At 33.6% G+C, this 16,678-nt stretch overlaps 1 protein-coding gene across 2 annotated transcripts in view; it reads left to right on the top strand.

Moving 5' to 3' along the window:
* GTPBP10 (GTP binding protein 10) overlaps positions 1-16,678 on the top strand; it is a 30,059-nt gene extending 13,381 nt beyond the window's left edge. For both annotated transcript variants that reach the window (XM_049641416.1, XM_049641417.1), the window contains exons 5-10: positions 2,822-2,895; positions 4,329-4,381; positions 6,529-6,636; positions 7,206-7,283; positions 9,774-9,897; positions 11,703-16,678. In XM_049641416.1, the coding sequence (XP_049497373.1) occupies positions 2,822-2,895; positions 4,329-4,381; positions 6,529-6,636; positions 7,206-7,283; positions 9,774-9,897; positions 11,703-11,953 (688 nt within the window). In that variant the 3' untranslated portion in view covers positions 11,954-16,678. The remainder of the gene's footprint in view (positions 1-2,821; positions 2,896-4,328; positions 4,382-6,528; positions 6,637-7,205; positions 7,284-9,773; positions 9,898-11,702) is intronic.

Below are 16,678 nucleotides of genomic sequence, written 5' to 3' on the forward strand. Positions count from 1 at the left end.
ATATTGTCAACTTATTGGGAGTACATATAGTGAAATATTAAGCTTTTCAGAGATGTATTAGTCAATACAAAGCATCAAGTTTCTTTTTTTAAATTTTTTTTTAGTGTTTTGAGAGAGAGCGAGAGCGAGAGAGAGCAGGAGAGGGGCAAAGAGAGAGAGGGAGACACAGACTCTGAAGCAGATTCCAGGTTCTGAGCTGTCAGCACAGAACTCCATATGGGGCTCGAAGTCACAAACTGTGAGATCATGACCTGAGCCAAAGTCGGATGCTTAACTAAGCCACCCAGGCAATCATCTTTTTTTTTTTTTAAAGCATCATGTTTCTTACATACAATACTTAACAAATGTATTTTAGTACTTTTAAATTAGGCACCTATTATTAAAAAGTTATTGCTGTGAATACCAGCATAAACAGATACCTGTTTGCTGGTTTCAGGAATGAACTGAACCTTAGAAGAAAGGTGTCATAACTAACATACTTGTATGGCTGTTGTCAAATCTGATCTTTGCATAGGTTAGATTTCAGCTTCTAAAGGTTTTGTTAAGTACTTCCCAGGAACTCTCAAGTATCAGTTCTTCAATCATTAGCGTTCTTTCTCTTCTCTTATTTTGATCTCTTTGGAAATAGTTGCTGGCATTTTTCTATGTTTAATACTATTATGAAAATATGAAGATAATGGAAAGAAATAAGTTCAGTTAGTGATAATCATGGATAAAAATGATTGCAATTTGCTTTCCTTTTTTTTTTTTCAATTTGCTTTTCAAAAAGTTACACGAGGGGCACCTGGCTGGCTCATTTGGAAGAGCATGCAACTCTTGATCTTAGGGTCATGCATTTGAGCCCCACGTTGGGTGTAGAGATTATTTTAAATAAATAAATAAACTTTTTAAAAAATTTATAAGAGTCTGAGTGAGTATAATAAGATAAAAGATGACTGTATTTCCACAGGAAAATGAGTCATTAAAAAATCTCACATTTTATTCTAAATTCATTGTAGGAAGATCTATTTAATAAGATATTTTAATTAGATTTATTTTTAAAGTTAAAAGAGTTCTACTAAGAGGTAGAATTTTTATTGAATTCTTATAGAATAATTTTTTATAGAATTTATGTAGGATTTCATATTAATATTTCCAAAGTATTACACCATTATTCCAAGTGCAAGTTTGGCAGGTTTTGAAAGAAGAACTTTTTCCAATTTCAGTGAAAAGCATAAAAGCAGGGATCACATTTATCTCCTTGATTGCTTTATTTTTGATGCCTAGTATATTGCTTGATATAAGTTAATGCTTAATAAATATTTTTTGGATAAATATAATGAAAATATCTGAATGGAACTGAGGAATCCTCTCTTAAGTGATGCCTGTTCCTAGTACTTTCTTCCTTATATGGTGGGCCTTTCTTAAGGTAAATTTAGCAATAAAATAAAAGCCTTTAAAACAAACATCTATTTTTTATTTTATTTTATTTATTTATTTTGTAAAGTTTATTCATTTACTTAGAGTACACATGAGCAGGGAAGGGGCAGAGAGCAAGGGAGAGAGAGAATCCCAAGCAGGCTCTTTACTGTTAACACAGAGCCCAATGCGAGGTGTGATCTCACCAACCATGAGATCATGACCTGAGCCAAGATCAAGAGTTGGACAGTTAACTGACTGAGCACCCAGGTGCCCCTACAATAAACAGCTATTTTAATTCAGCATTTTCTCATCAAGAAATGTATCTCAAGAAGGAGGTTAAACTGTGTGTAAAAGTTCAACAAAAATAACTGTAGTATTTAAAGTTTTAAGAAAAAAGCTAGATAATGAATAGATAAGTAAATGCTGAAAGAAAATTTGCCAAAAATAGTTGTTTATTAATTCTAGCACATGCAGGTGACTGTACTGTTGATATATGTCTTTCTAGCTATACATATTTTTTTGTGTGTTATTCCTAATAAAAAATTGGAGATAACCTAAATGCTTAACAATAGGAAATTACAGTGGGCCTTGAAAGGTGTTCATCATGTATTATTCAGTTTAAAAAGCAGGCCAACTAACTATGAAAGTAGTCTCACGAAAAAAAAATCAAAACTAAACCTGAACAAGGCTTTATATCAAACTAACAATTTATAGAAAATCTGGGGCACAAGGAGCATGCTAAAGGACATCATGGGGGTGCCAACAACAACAAAAAAAATCCAGACTATGGGAAAGAAATGCTGCTATAGGACAAATGACCCAGTTTCCTTAAAAATAAAATTGCAGAGGGGAAACAAGATGGAGGACCTTTACCATAAGAAATTTAACAGATATATCAACCAGTTGTAATGCACCGACCTTGTGTGGGTCCCTGTTCAAACAAGCCAACTTTAAAAAAGTTTTGGGAATGTGTTATTTGTTGAAGCTAGGTGATGGCTAAATGGGATACATTACTTCTCTCCACTTTTGTATGTATTTGGAAATGTTCATATAAAATGTTTAAAAAATCTACAAAGCAGTATAAGCAATATTTTGTCATTATTTGGCTACAATTAGTGGATTACAGATATTTTTATTAGTTTCTTTTTGTTTTCCTATGATTTGCAGGTTTTTTAAAGATAATTGAATTATTTACTCTCAGAGATACTAAAACATCTCTAGTGTCCAGCATGAATTTGTTTTTACTTTTTTCATATGTATATTTTGTTGCTCAAGTTTTTCAAGATTATTTTTAATTTATATTCTACTTTTATTCTCAGAAAATATCCAAGAAATCTACTTCCTGAGGTGTTAAAAATTCAGAGATAAGCAAGTATTAATAATACTTGTTTTAATACATTATTTTATTTTTCCATTTCAGATTCCCAAATGCAGGAAAATCCTCTTTGCTAAGTCAGGTTTCTCATGCAAAACCTGCAATCGCAGATTATGCATGTAAGTATAATTTGTTGTATATTTTAATGTGTGTAGGTTAACTTTTAAAGACTGCACTTCCTTTGAGTATGAATAAAATGACAACTCTGACGTCGCTTTAGTTTGAAAACTCTTGGCTGATACAATACATGCATTTCCCATTAATCCTTGAAACCTCTGTAGCCCTCAGCAAAGTTCCTAGCACTTGTTAGGCACTTGCTTTGTTGCATTTATTTCTCTGTTGCATAATCATTTATTTAATTTAATTATGATTTTATGAGCATCTACCCTTTATTAAGCACTGTACTTTCATTTAGCAAGTATTTATTTCTGTGAACTACAGTAGGTACTGGAGTTACAAAGATTGGTAAGCAGAAACAGATACCGTTCTGACTTACTGAGCTTACAGACTAGTAGGGGAAGGCACATATATCACACATGACTATGAGGGAATATAATATTCTATGAAAGAGTGTAGGTGGCTGCTTAAAACTCCTTTGGGAAAGTGTGATGCTAGGGCTGAGGTGTAAAGAATACATGAGTGAATCAGTGACACACAGTGGATGTGAAAGGTGTTTCAGCTAGAGGAAATAGCATGTACAGAAAAGCTCTGTAGTAGCAGGGAGATTTGTGTGTCTAGAGAGCATGTAGTAAGGGAAAGAAGGAATCAGGATAAGGCTGGAGATGTAGGTAGAGACCATATCACATAGACGGAGTAGGCTGTATTTGATCTTTACATCTATAGCCTTTTAATCAAAGGATAAAATGATTAGATTTGCTTTTCAAAAACATCTCTCTGAATATAATATATAGAGAATGGAATGGCATGGGTCAGAAAATTGGTCTGGGAAAAATATGCTATTGCAGTAGTTAGATGAAATATAATGAAGGTTTAGACTAATGAATGAATGTGATAGAATCTTTGCCATAATTAAACAAAAAGATACAAAACATACATTAACCTGGAAAATAAAAGCCATTCTAAAATTAGACTCTGAGGGAGTAGAATTAATTTTGGACTAATTGCTATAAATTACATAACCAATATTTATTGTTATGATACAAGGACTCTTGAGAAGGAAAGAGGAAGAAAAGCTCAGAGTTGTAGGAAGGAGGCTAGTTTCTAAACTGATGAGGCTTGAGGATAACTGAATGAGAAAAGGACTAGATAAGTTTCATCCATAGACCCAGTGATAGAAACCTAAATTCTCCTCTACCCACCAACACCTTTACCACATCTTTAAAGTACAATAAAAGAACTTCGAAGCCCTCTAATTATATTAGATCTATGGCTATGCAGATTATAATTATATTTTCCATAACAACAAATGAGAACATAATCTGAATTAAATTGTTCACAAAAAAGAAATATTATTTATTTTATACATAAGGCTAAGACAAGTTTGAGAGTACCAGCCTTTATTCTAGCCTTAATTTATTGTTTTTTCTTTCAGTTACAACATTACAGCCTGAACTTGGAAAGATCGTGTATAATGATTTCAGACAGGTGAGTATTTTTAAAGTAACACAGTTGGTTAGAAGGGAAAGTACTTGCTTTCGACACTTGGACTTTGTAATATTTTATTGTTTCTGTGGTGTTAGGGGGAGAAAAATTACCAGGATTTTGTTTTTGGTAAATGGAACCATTAACAAATCAATTCTATTGACTGCAATGATAGTAAAATATTGTATAAGAATATAACTTCCTTCTCCTTCCAAATTTTAGGTCCAGTTTATCATTACAGCATCCTATCTTCTTTATCTCTTTGATCTCTGTTTGTTCTCATTGCAATTCCATATTTTACTGCCATATTTGGTTATTGATTTTTGTTTCCTAAAAGCATTTTCTAAAGTTCATGGAATTGATTTTATTCCAACTTTCTCTTTCTAAAAAAAAAAAAATGTTTTAATTGAAGAGGATTCTGGTCTAGCTATTAAGTTATTTTTCCTTGATAAGGAAGAACTGTAGATAGTTTGAATAATTAGAGTAAATAAATAAAAAATGGAAGTAACAAAACTTTTAAAATATATAATGTATGATCAGTAATTGTGCTCCTTAGTATTTACCCAAGTGAATTGAAAACTTAACATACACACAAAAACCTGCACATGGATGTTTGTACCAGTCATATTCATAAGTGCCAAAACTTGGAAGTAGTCATGATATGCTTCAGCAGATGAATGGATAAATAAATTGTGGTAATAATGGAATATTATTTAACATTAAAAAGAATTGAGCTATCAAGCCATGAAAAGACATGGAAGAACCTTAAATGCATATTACTAACTGAAAAAAGCCAATCTGAAAAGACTGCATACAGTATGGTTCTAACTATGTGACATTCTGGTAAAAGGCAAAACTATGGACATAACAAAAAAATCACTGGTTACCAAGAATTAAGGGGAAAGAAAGAATGAATAGAAGAGCACAGACGATTTATAGGGCAGTGAGACTATTGTGTATGATACTGTGCTGGTGGATGCATGTTATATGTTTGTCAAAGCCCATACAGTGTACAACACCAAAAGTGAACTCTAATGTAAAGTATGGACTTAAGGTGATGATGTATCAGTGTAGTTTTATATAATCCACTGACCTAATTAAAAGACATTAAGATTTATATTCATTTTTAATGGTGATATAACAGTAAAAAATGAAATGCTTCCAACAATTATACAGAATATTAAATAATAAAGTTACAAATACAGGATAATATGAATATGGAGAGCAATATTTAGAGGAAAAAAGTACATTGTAAATTTTAAGGGAAACTTAATTCTCAATAACAAAATTCTCAGTGGAGAACCTCCAAACAAAATTTTAGGACATGAAAAAAAAATTTAGGACATGAGACCTCTGTTGTATTTTGTCTAGGTAACTACTTTGTCACTTAGCCACAATTGCCTTTAAAATTCTGAAATCCTATCCACATGGGCAGTTTGTGTAGAGCAGTGCTTCTCATCAATTACTGCATATCAGAATTAACTGGATGGCTTCAGGAGAACAATGATAAATGAAGCCTGAGCTCCAGAGATTTGAAACCAAATTCCTTAGTGGTAGGGCTTGGGCATCTCTACTTTGTCAAAGATCCCTGGGTGTTTATAATGTGCAGTGAGTTTTGAAAACCACAAATGTAAATTAATGGTTAACATTTCAAAAAGGAGTTATAGGAACATTATGTCCTTTACTTATCAAGAATCTTCAGTAGTCCTCCTGGTAGAACATGAACAAAAAAGGAACAATGGTGCCAAATAATCAATTACATATAGAATTTAAAACTTGAAATGACAGAGCTATACTAAGTAAATGCTGAATTAATATCCTTCTGTACTTTTAAGAATTTACAAAGTTGAAATTCTATGACAGGTTCATATTGAACAATATAATTAATGTAATTCTAAAAAGGATTTATGTTATTAATGTTAAACTAATCCCTAGGATTCTTAGATTATTAGATTAACAAGTAAAACTGGGACTCTAATTTTTGATAACAAAGTATTTTGATTCTTAGAACATTTATTTTGTTATAAAGGTATCTTGGCTTTATAAAGAGTCAGTGGTAATCACAAATTAGAAACTATTTATATTTGAAATATGAAAATCTATGGATATAAGTGTTTTCTTTTTCATCAAACTATTTAACTTTGTATTAGATATCAGTAGCTGATCTTCCTGGTTTAATAGAAGGAGCACATATGAACAAAGGAATGGGCCACAAATTCCTCAAGCATATAGAAAGAACTAGACAACTACTTTTTGTTGTAAGTCATATGCATACCAATGTAATATACAAATGAATGTGAAAATCAATGAGTTTTGTTTTCCTAGAAATTGTTTATGGCAATAAGTTGTAAAGATAAGGTAGTATCATATGTTATTCCACTAAGTGTTTAAATGGGGGTCAAATACAGTAAATAATTCAATTATATTGTAGGGGTGGAAATGACATTACTGTATCAGATGTAAATTTAGCTCTACTTTTCAAGGTTTAATTCCTTAAGATTGTCAACATTCTGCTATGTTGTATAGTATCTCTCTCCTACTTCATTTGTGGTGCTAAAGCCATACATTAGATTATCTGTATAAGTACATACAAATTGCCTTATCTATACTATTTTCTCATTTCATTAATGATTGTAATTTTATCAGAATAATTATAGCTATCCTAACACCACAGTTTCTCTTACTTATTTTGAATTACTAAATTACCAACAGTGTATAGGTTGAGAAATTGTTTTTAACTTGAGAGAGTAAAACATTTCAAAACAAATTTATAACTATTTTTATGTTGTTTTTATGTTAGAGACTGTCTCTTTCCATCTTTTTTTAGGTCGATATTTCTGGATTTCAGCTTTCTTCCCAAACTCAATACAGAACTGCCTTTGAAACCATAATACTTCTTACAAAAGTAGGTTTTCTGTTTTACTGTGTTCTGCATTTGGTCTAATATGTAGGCATATAGGACTGTATTAAATAACAGATAATTAGAATAAATATATGTTCCACCTCTACTTCTTGAAGCTTTGATGTCAAAGAATTATCTAAACCTACTTTCTCCAGTTCTTCTGTATTAACCCACTCTTCAAACTGTTACAACCAATAAAATCTTGTTTGGTTCCAAATCCTTGTTACATATTTCTCAGACTTTATTTTGCTTGAACTTTTATTCCTACTTTTTAGATTGTTTCTTCGTCTATTTTTTGTGCTCTTTCCTGTTCATTGTTTAAGTAGCATTTGGTTACAGTTAATATACTGATGACTGCCAAATCTGTTTCTGATGCTTAGATCTTTCGGTTGTGCTTTCGATCAGCTGCCTAATAGATATCTTTGATTGGATGCCCCATTAAGTTATCAGACTTATAAAATAACTTAGTTATTTTAGTTAGTATAGAACTAACTTTTTTTTTTTTTTTTTAACTCTTCATCCTCCCCAAGAACTTTACTGGGTATATAAACCAGAAACCTGCGTGTTGGTCTTGATTCTATCTTTCTCACCACCTGCATTAAGCCCTGTCAGTTCTATATCTTAAATCTCTCTGAAATTCATCTACTTATCTTCATCCACACTGTTACAATCAATCCCCCCTTCACTAGAATGTAATCTCCTTGTTTCCAGTCTCACCTCTCTCCAGTCCATTTTTTTTTAATTGAAATTTAGTTGACACACAAAGTTATATTATTTTCAGGTGTACAACATAGTGATTGAACAACTCTATATAATATGCTGTGCTCACCACAAGTGTAGCCTCCATCTGTCACCATATAATGGCTATTATTATACCATTCTCTAGTCCATTTTTTATTTGGCAACTGGAGTGATCTTTGTGAAAGAATCAAGCTGATGTTTTTTCCTTGTTTAAAATGCTTCAATGGTCCCCCACTGCTGTTAGGTTAACATCTTACCCTGAACATGGTTTTTGAGGTCTGGCAAGAGTTGGTTCCTACCTAGCAGTTCATCTGTGCCCTTCCTGCCTTACTTTCTATTATCAGCCGTATGATTTCTCTTTACCACAGCATGATGTCTCTTACTTCCAGGACTTTTTATATCTTATATCCTTGTTAATTTTTGTCTATTATGAATAATGCTTCTGTGAGCATTTGAATACAGGTTATTGTACAGACATGTTTTCATTTCTCTTGGGTATATACCTAGGACTAGAGTCGCTAGATAATATGGGAAATCAATGTTTAACACTTTGAGGAACTGCCAGTCTTTAACAGAGTGGCTGTATCATCGTACTATTTTATAATCGGACTAGCAATGTTATGTGAGGCATTCCATTTTTTCCACGTGAATGCCAACATTTGTTATTGTCTGTCTTTTTTATTTTAGTTATCTTAGTGGGTGCGAAGTGGTATTTCATTATGGTTTTGATCTGCATTTCTCTAATGATTAATGATGTTGAACATCTTTTCATGTGCTTATTAGCCATTTGTATGTCTTTGGAGTAATGTCTATTCAGAATACTTTGCCCAATTTTTAATTGGGTTACTTGTCTTTTTATGCTGAGTTGTAACAGTTCTTTATATTTTGGAAATAAATCCCTACCAGATATATGATTCACAAATATTTTCTCCCATTCTGTCAGTTTTCTCCACTTTTTTTTTTTTTTTAAGTTTTTATTTATTTATTTTGAGAGAGAAAGCGTGTGAGAGCAAGCACATGCAGGGGAGGGGCAGGGAAAGAAGGAGACAGAGAGAATCCCCAGCAGGCTCTGCACGTCAGCACAGAGCCTGATGCGGGCTTGAACTCAAAAACTGTGAAATCGTGACCTGAGCCAAAACCAAGAGTCAGACACTTAACCGACTAAGCCACCCAGGCACCCCAACCCATTACTCCATCAGTTGTCTTCATTTTCTTTATATTTTTTTGAAGCACAGAATTTTACATTTTAATGAAGTTCCGTTTGTCTGTTTTTTCTTTTGCTTGTGTATTGGTGTCATAGCTAAGAAACCTTTGCCTACTCCATGGTTATGAAGATTTACTCCTAAGTACACTTACTTTTTCCAAGAATAATACAAGTGTAACATTAAGTTGTCATTATTTACTTCTGAATTTTATCAGTGTGCTTAATAGATGTCTGGATATCTGTATTTGGACCTTGGCACAAAATCACAACTGTGATTTTGAATTAAAATATTGGAATTAAATTAAATTCAATTTGAATTTAAATATATTGAATTATTTGAATTAAAATATATTAACACATGACCTAACCAGTAAGCATTTTATGAACTTTGTCATTTAGTTTTGTGGCTGTTGGGGTTTATTGCATTTCAGGAATGTGAGTGGGCTGTAGATTGATTACCCAGGCCTGCATAGTAAAGATATTACCAAATAGGTGATCTATACAGATATTTTAATACAATTGTTTGGTTTTTCTTTTTTTATTTAAAGGAGTTGGAGTTGTACAAAGAGGAACTTCAGACAAAACCTGTACTCCTGGCAGTTAATAAAATGGACTTGCCAGGTGCCCAAGATATGTTCCATGTACTGATGAATCAACTCCAGAATCCTAAAGGTAAATACATTTGTTCATTTAATGTCAATTTAATGATTACCTCCTGTGTGCAGAGATTGCTAAATGGTATAATCAATGGATAAGAAAACTGCCACTTCTACTCTTAAAAAAAGTATGTCTGAAGAAAGAATGCATACCATATGAAACTTTAACACTGTAATATAATCAAGTTTCAGACTTGTGATGTGGACAGTAAATTAGAAGAGACGAAAGAAAAGGTCAGGCTTCATGAAGAAGTAAAACTTAAATTGGGCCCTTAAAGAATTAATGGGATTTGGATCAGAAGAGGAAAAAGTCAACATCTTACCTGTAAATTCTTTTACTTTAATGTACTTAACAAGTTCTAGAACTTCATTACCCTAATACACCACAAATTTAAAACCAGAGCAGATAGTTTTAAAGAGGTATGTATCTTTGCAATGCTAGCTCTATAGGTCTCTGAAGGGTACTAATCTTCTAAAAAGAACTTGAATACCTGTGTATGTGTTACATAGAATAATAGAAGCTGTTACTGCAAAAGGATTTATTTGTTTGAAAATTTGTTCCTAAATGGACCACTTTGTGTAAAGGAACTTAAAGAGACTCTCTACAGTTTTGAATATTGACCTTTGCAGAACACCTCGTATCCTACAGTGATGATGCTTTCACTTTTCTGAAGCTAGTAGAGGACCTCTTCACAAATAAGGAAAAGTAGGGTGGACGGAAGGTGGCTAATATGTTTGTAAATGGTACTAACTTTTCTGTTTTTATCCTTGGCACAAAAATTGGGGAAAATAAACTCTAGTGTACTAGGACTAGCAGAAAGCACCAGAAGATCCTTTCTCTCCTCTCAAAAATCTTTCCACTGTGTCATTTATGTATTGGAGATGACCTTAAGTTAATAAATTACTCTTAGGATATAAATACCCTTGGAACTACTCAATAATCTTCATTCCTTAATGTCACTTGCTTTATGAAGTCATTAGATCTGTTTGCTAATTGTTCTTGCAGAAAAGGGAATTTTTAGAGGCGGTATCAGAAGGGAGGGTAACTCAAGGGTTTGTGCCTATTTTGGACTGTCATAAAACAAAACATAGTCCCCTCAGTGATAATTCCTGAGTTAGCTTCTTTAGATTTCTTTGGGGGCATATGAATCTCAGAAACCAAGCTCCAGGTTAGCTTGTCCAGTCTCTCCCAGTCTAGCCTTTCTGTTAACCCATGTTAACCCATCCCATCAGGGTGCCATTCCCCCGCCCATTGTCTTGGAGGCAGGGAAGTGGACAAAAAGTAATATGTCAGTCCCTTTGGGGTGATAAACCAGACTCATATGAAATCATCTACCATTGAACTGTCCCCACACCCTTTTCAATTTTAGTATGGCTCCTACCACTAGTGATAAGTCTGTATTTTAGGGAAGCTAAAGGCCACTAATATACTGAGGCAAGCTAGAATGTCCCACTCGTGAATGATGTTATTTTTATACATAATGTCTTTCAGACATATGTTGTCTGACTTCATTGAACTCTCCAAGAAAACCAAATTTATTGCTTCTGTAAGTAAATCATATATGATTTATCTTTAATTTATTCTTAATTTGGTTTAAAACATATTCATCCAACAAATATTTGCTAAGCACCTATCATGTGCAAAGAATCTTATCATTGTCATTTGTAAAAACAAAAGATTCTGAGAGCTTATTAATGAGGGAAGGAAAAAAAGAATTAAAAATGCCAAGTTTTTGGTTCATAAATCAAACCTCTAACATAATTTTAACTTCTTTTCAAAGACCATGAAAATCAGCTTAGTTTTGAGTTTCTCTGTTTCAGATTTTTTGCATTTATTTAAGAAAAACATGATTCCAGAGAGGACTGTGGAGTTCCAACACATCATCCCCATCTCTGCAATTACGGGAGAAGGAATTGAAGAATTAAAGAACTATATAAGAAAATCTCTGGATGAACATGCCAACCAGGAAAATGGTGCATATCATAAGAAACAGTTGCTTAATTTACAGACTTCTAATACAATATCTTATAATGAGCCACCACCAAAGAATGGTGTTACTAGTCCCAGATAGATGTAATTTAAATCTATTAAAAATGATATCAAGGGGCCCCTGTGTGGCTCATTCGGTTAAGTGTCTGACTCTTGGTTTAGGCTCAGATCATGATCTCGCGGTTCGTGAGATTGAGCTCTGTGTCAGGTTCTGCACTGACAGCATGGAGCCTACTTGGGATTCTCTCTCTCATTCTCTCTGTTCCTCCCTTGCTCACACGCACGCATGCACACGCACACACACTCTCTCAAAAAAATAAATAAGTAAAATAAATAAATAAGATATAGAAATTGTGTTCATTTCAAAGACCTGTTTTTTTAAGTTAGTTATTATTAACCTTCTGATATATATGCCATCATTCAAGAACCATACTTTCTTGTTTTGTAGTTAAGTGCATTGATAGTAAAAAAAGTAACTTAAAGCTAAAAATGACAATTTGTAATTTTATGGCCAATTCACCTAAAACAAAATCCTGATATTCCTGTATTATGATGTCTCTAGTGAGGTCATTTATATATATATATATATATATATATATATAGAGAGAGAGAGAGAGAGAGAGAGAGAGAGAGAGAGAGAGAGAAATTGTTTTATCCTAGGATATTATTAGAATGAGCAACTAGGTTTTGTTTTTGAGTCTGTCTTGTACCTGATTCTACTAAATATGTGATAGTTCGTTTAATTGGAATACCTCAGAACCCTAAATTTCAACTTATGTTCAGTTGTAGTGAAGATCACTGATAATGTTTAACAGAAACTAGCAGGTAGATGTTTGTAATTTCACCCTTTAGACACTTTTGTTTCTTAAGTGTAAGTATTTTTTCCTGCTTTGGATCAGACTGGTGTATCTCATTTTGTTGTGCCCATATCTGTTTTGTTGTCTATTCTCATATTTTAGTAAAGAGAAGTAATAAGAAGTGTAAACTTTAAACAGTATTATCAATCATCAATATATTCTAAAGAGATTAAAATTTCTAAATTTCTGTTGTAGTTTCAAAAATTCAAATTGGATATTTTTTCTTAATTAGTTTCATTATAATATATATGTTCATTGTAAAAAAAATTTGAACAGTGCAAAGCATATATATCTTAATTAGTTTTATTATATATATATATATATATATATATATATATATATATTCATTGTAAAAAAAAAACAAAATTTAAACAGTGCAAAGCATATAAAGGGAAAAAGAAAAGTTCCCATCTTTCTGTGTACGGCCATCCGGTCCTTCCCAGAGAAAACCACTGTTAATAGTTTCTTATATTCTGGCAGAATTTTTTATTCATTTATCTTTTTACCCAAATGAGTTAATTATGTAAACCTAAGGTTTTTTTTTAAATAGTAGCAAGTTAATTAGCTTTTTTTAAAACATAACTTATTGTCAAATTGGCTAACATACAGTGTATACAGTGGCAAGTTAATTAGCTTTCAAAAATTATTCTTCATGGACTTCAAGCTGTATTTACTAAGCTGTAATCATCAAGACAGTATGGTACTAACATAAAACAAACACTCAGATCAATGGAACAGAATAGAGAACCCAGAAATAGACCCACAAACGTATGGCCAACTCATCTTTGACAAAGCAGGAAAGAATATCCAATGGAATAAAGACAGTCTCTTCAGCAGGTAGTGCTGGGAAAACTGGACAGCGACATGCAGAAAAATGAACTGGGACCAATTTCTTGCACCATACACAAAAATAAACTCAAAATGGATGGAATACCTAAATGTAAAACAGGGAGCCATTAAAATGCTTGAAGAGAAAGCAGGCAAAACCTCTTTGACTTTGGCCGCAGCAGCTTCTTAAATTTTTTTTTCATCATTTATTTTTGAGAGACAGAGCATGAGCAGGGGAGGGGCAGAGAGAAAGGGACACACAGAATCCGAAGCAGGCTCCAGGCTCCCAGCCGCCAGCACAGAGCCCGACGTGGGGCTTGAACTCATGAACTGCAAGATCATGAACTGAGCCAAAGTCGGATACTTAACCAACTGAGCCACCCAGGTGCCCCATTTCTTTTTAATTTTTTTTTTTAACGTTTATTTATTGACAGAGCATGAGCAGGGGAGGGGCAGAGAGAGAGGGAGACATAGAATCTGAAGCAGGTTCCAGGCTCTGAACTGTCAGCACAGAGCCCGATGTGGCGCTCGAACTCACAAACCAATAGATCATGACCTGAGCCGAAATTGGACGCTTAACCAACTGAGCCACCCAGGCACCCCTGCAGCAACTTCTTAGCATGTCTCTGGAGGCAAGGGGAACAAAAGCAAAATGAACTATTGGGACTTCATCAAAATAAAAAGCTATACAGCAAAGGAAACAATCAGCAAAACTAAAAGGCAACCGACAGAATGGGAGAAGATATTTGCAAATGACACATCAGATAAAGGGTTAGTATCCAAAATCTATAAAGAACTTACCAACTCAACACCCAAAAAACAAATAATCCAGTGAAGAAATGGGCAAAAGACATGAATGGACACTTCTCCAAGGAAGATACACACATGGCCAAATGACATGAAAAAATGCTCCACGTCACTAATCATCAGGGAAATACAAATCAGAACCACAATGAGATACCACTTCACACCCGTCGCAATGGCTAACATTAACAACTCAGGCAGCAACAGATGTTGGCAAAGATGTGGAGAAAGAGGATCTCTTTTGCACGGCTGGTGGGAATGCAAACTGGTGCAGCCACTCTGGAAAAAAGGATGGAGATTCCTCAAAAAATTAAAAATAGAACTACCCTACGACCCAGCAATTACACTACTAGGCATTTATCCAAGGGATACAGGTATGCTGTTTCAAAGGGCACATTCACCCCATTGTTTATAGCAGTACTATCAACAATAGCCAAAGTATAGAAAGAGCCCAAATGTCCATTGATGGATAAATGGATAAAGAAGATGTGGTATTACTCGGCAATCAAAAAGAATGAAATCTTGCCATTTGCAACTATGTGGATGGAACTAGAGGGTATTATGCTAAGTGAAATTAGAAAAAGACAAATATGACTTCCCTCATATGAGGACTTCAAGATACAAAACAGATGAACATAAGGGAAGGGAAGCAAAAATAATATGAAAACAGGGAGGGAGACAAAACATAAAAGACTCTTAAATATAGAGAACAAACATAGGGTTACTGGAGGGGTGGAGGGAAGGGAGATGGGCCAAATGGGTAAGGGGCATTAAGGGAATCTACTCCTGAAATCATTGTTGCACTATATGCTAACTAACTTGGATGTAAATTAAAAAGAATAAATTTAAAATTAAATACATACATACATACATACATACATAAATATTATAACCCAAAGTGCAAAAAAAAAAATTCTTCAAAGCCGCTTTTAAATTATTACAAATTATTTTGGAATTTAAGGCTTAGTGAAGCCTTTACATATAGCAATAAGTATTAAATAAATATGTCAATATTCTACTTAAATTTCTTCTGATATGACACTGTGAGTTTTTACAAGCATTATTCACTTTTATTTGTTCTACTTTTTGTTCCCCACTCCCACCTCTCATTCTAAGCCCCAGATCACTGGCTTTCTTTTTTATTTCTTTTTTCTTCATGGCACAGGTATTTATTGTTTCTGCTATGTTAGGCACTATGCAAGGCACAGCGTGTATAGGGTTGAAGAAAGCAGACCGGATCTGCTTCCCTATGGATCTTACTTACATTCAGTAGCAGAAACTGGGAAATTAGAATAGTCTGGTTCCACTTTACAACAAAGAATTAAGAGTGAGGAGAACATGCAGAAGTTGAACATCTGTACTGATCGTTAGGACCATGTTTCTTTCATATGGGCATGTTTTACATTTATAACTTTAGTGTCATTTTTCTATTTTACTCTTATTATTTCCTAAATATAAACAAGTAGTAATGTGAGGACAGTTTCATCAGGTAAATTTCTGAAGTTCTGACACCATAATCTTATTTTCTGCTGTGGCAAAGGATAGTAGATGTGTGCTGAGGATTAAGAGGAACTATCTCTTATTTGCTCTGTCAGCAATGCCAAGGTTACTACTCCACAACTAACTGAAGCACTGTGTTATGTAACTCACTATAATGTTCCATTATTTATATCTTCTAGTTACTGAAAAGTTGATGGTTAATTTTTATTCTAAACAGAAGGAGAAAATCTGGATCCCTTTTTATTTTATCAAACATACATTTTAAAAAGTAAAGATTTATCTTGAAATAAATACACTAACATCTCAGATGCCATTTATTTTGTCCTTAAGATTTTTTGTCATTTTTACCTTTCAAAATATATATACTTTTTGGAAGATTTATTTATTTATTTTTTTAGTTTTAGAGAGAGAAGACAGAGACAGAGCATGAGTGGGGGAGGGGCAGAAAGAGCGAGGGAGACACAGAATCTGAAGCAGGCTCCAGGCTCTGAGCTGTCCACATAGGGCCCAACCAGGGGCTCGAACTCACAAACTGTAAAAACATGACCTGAGCTTAAGTCAGACATTTAACCAAATAAGCTACCCAGGCGCCCCTGGAAGACTTAATTTTTATATTACTGAATAGCCAGACTATCAATGTGCTATGTATAGTAAATTTTTACCACGTCCCAGTAGTTCTTGAAGAGCTTGTGTCAGATTCATTTACCGTCATGAATTACAAGTTTGTAGCATCAGCACTGTCAAGTATTAAGCAGATCATACTGTGAAGTTGGATCTGTGCTTTGAAGATGTCACCTGTGAACAAGAATATTCCAGAA

Source organism: Panthera uncia, chromosome A2 (genome assembly GCF_023721935.1).
Source record: "Panthera uncia isolate 11264 chromosome A2, Puncia_PCG_1.0, whole genome shotgun sequence".
NCBI lineage: Eukaryota > Metazoa > Chordata > Mammalia > Carnivora > Felidae > Panthera > Panthera uncia.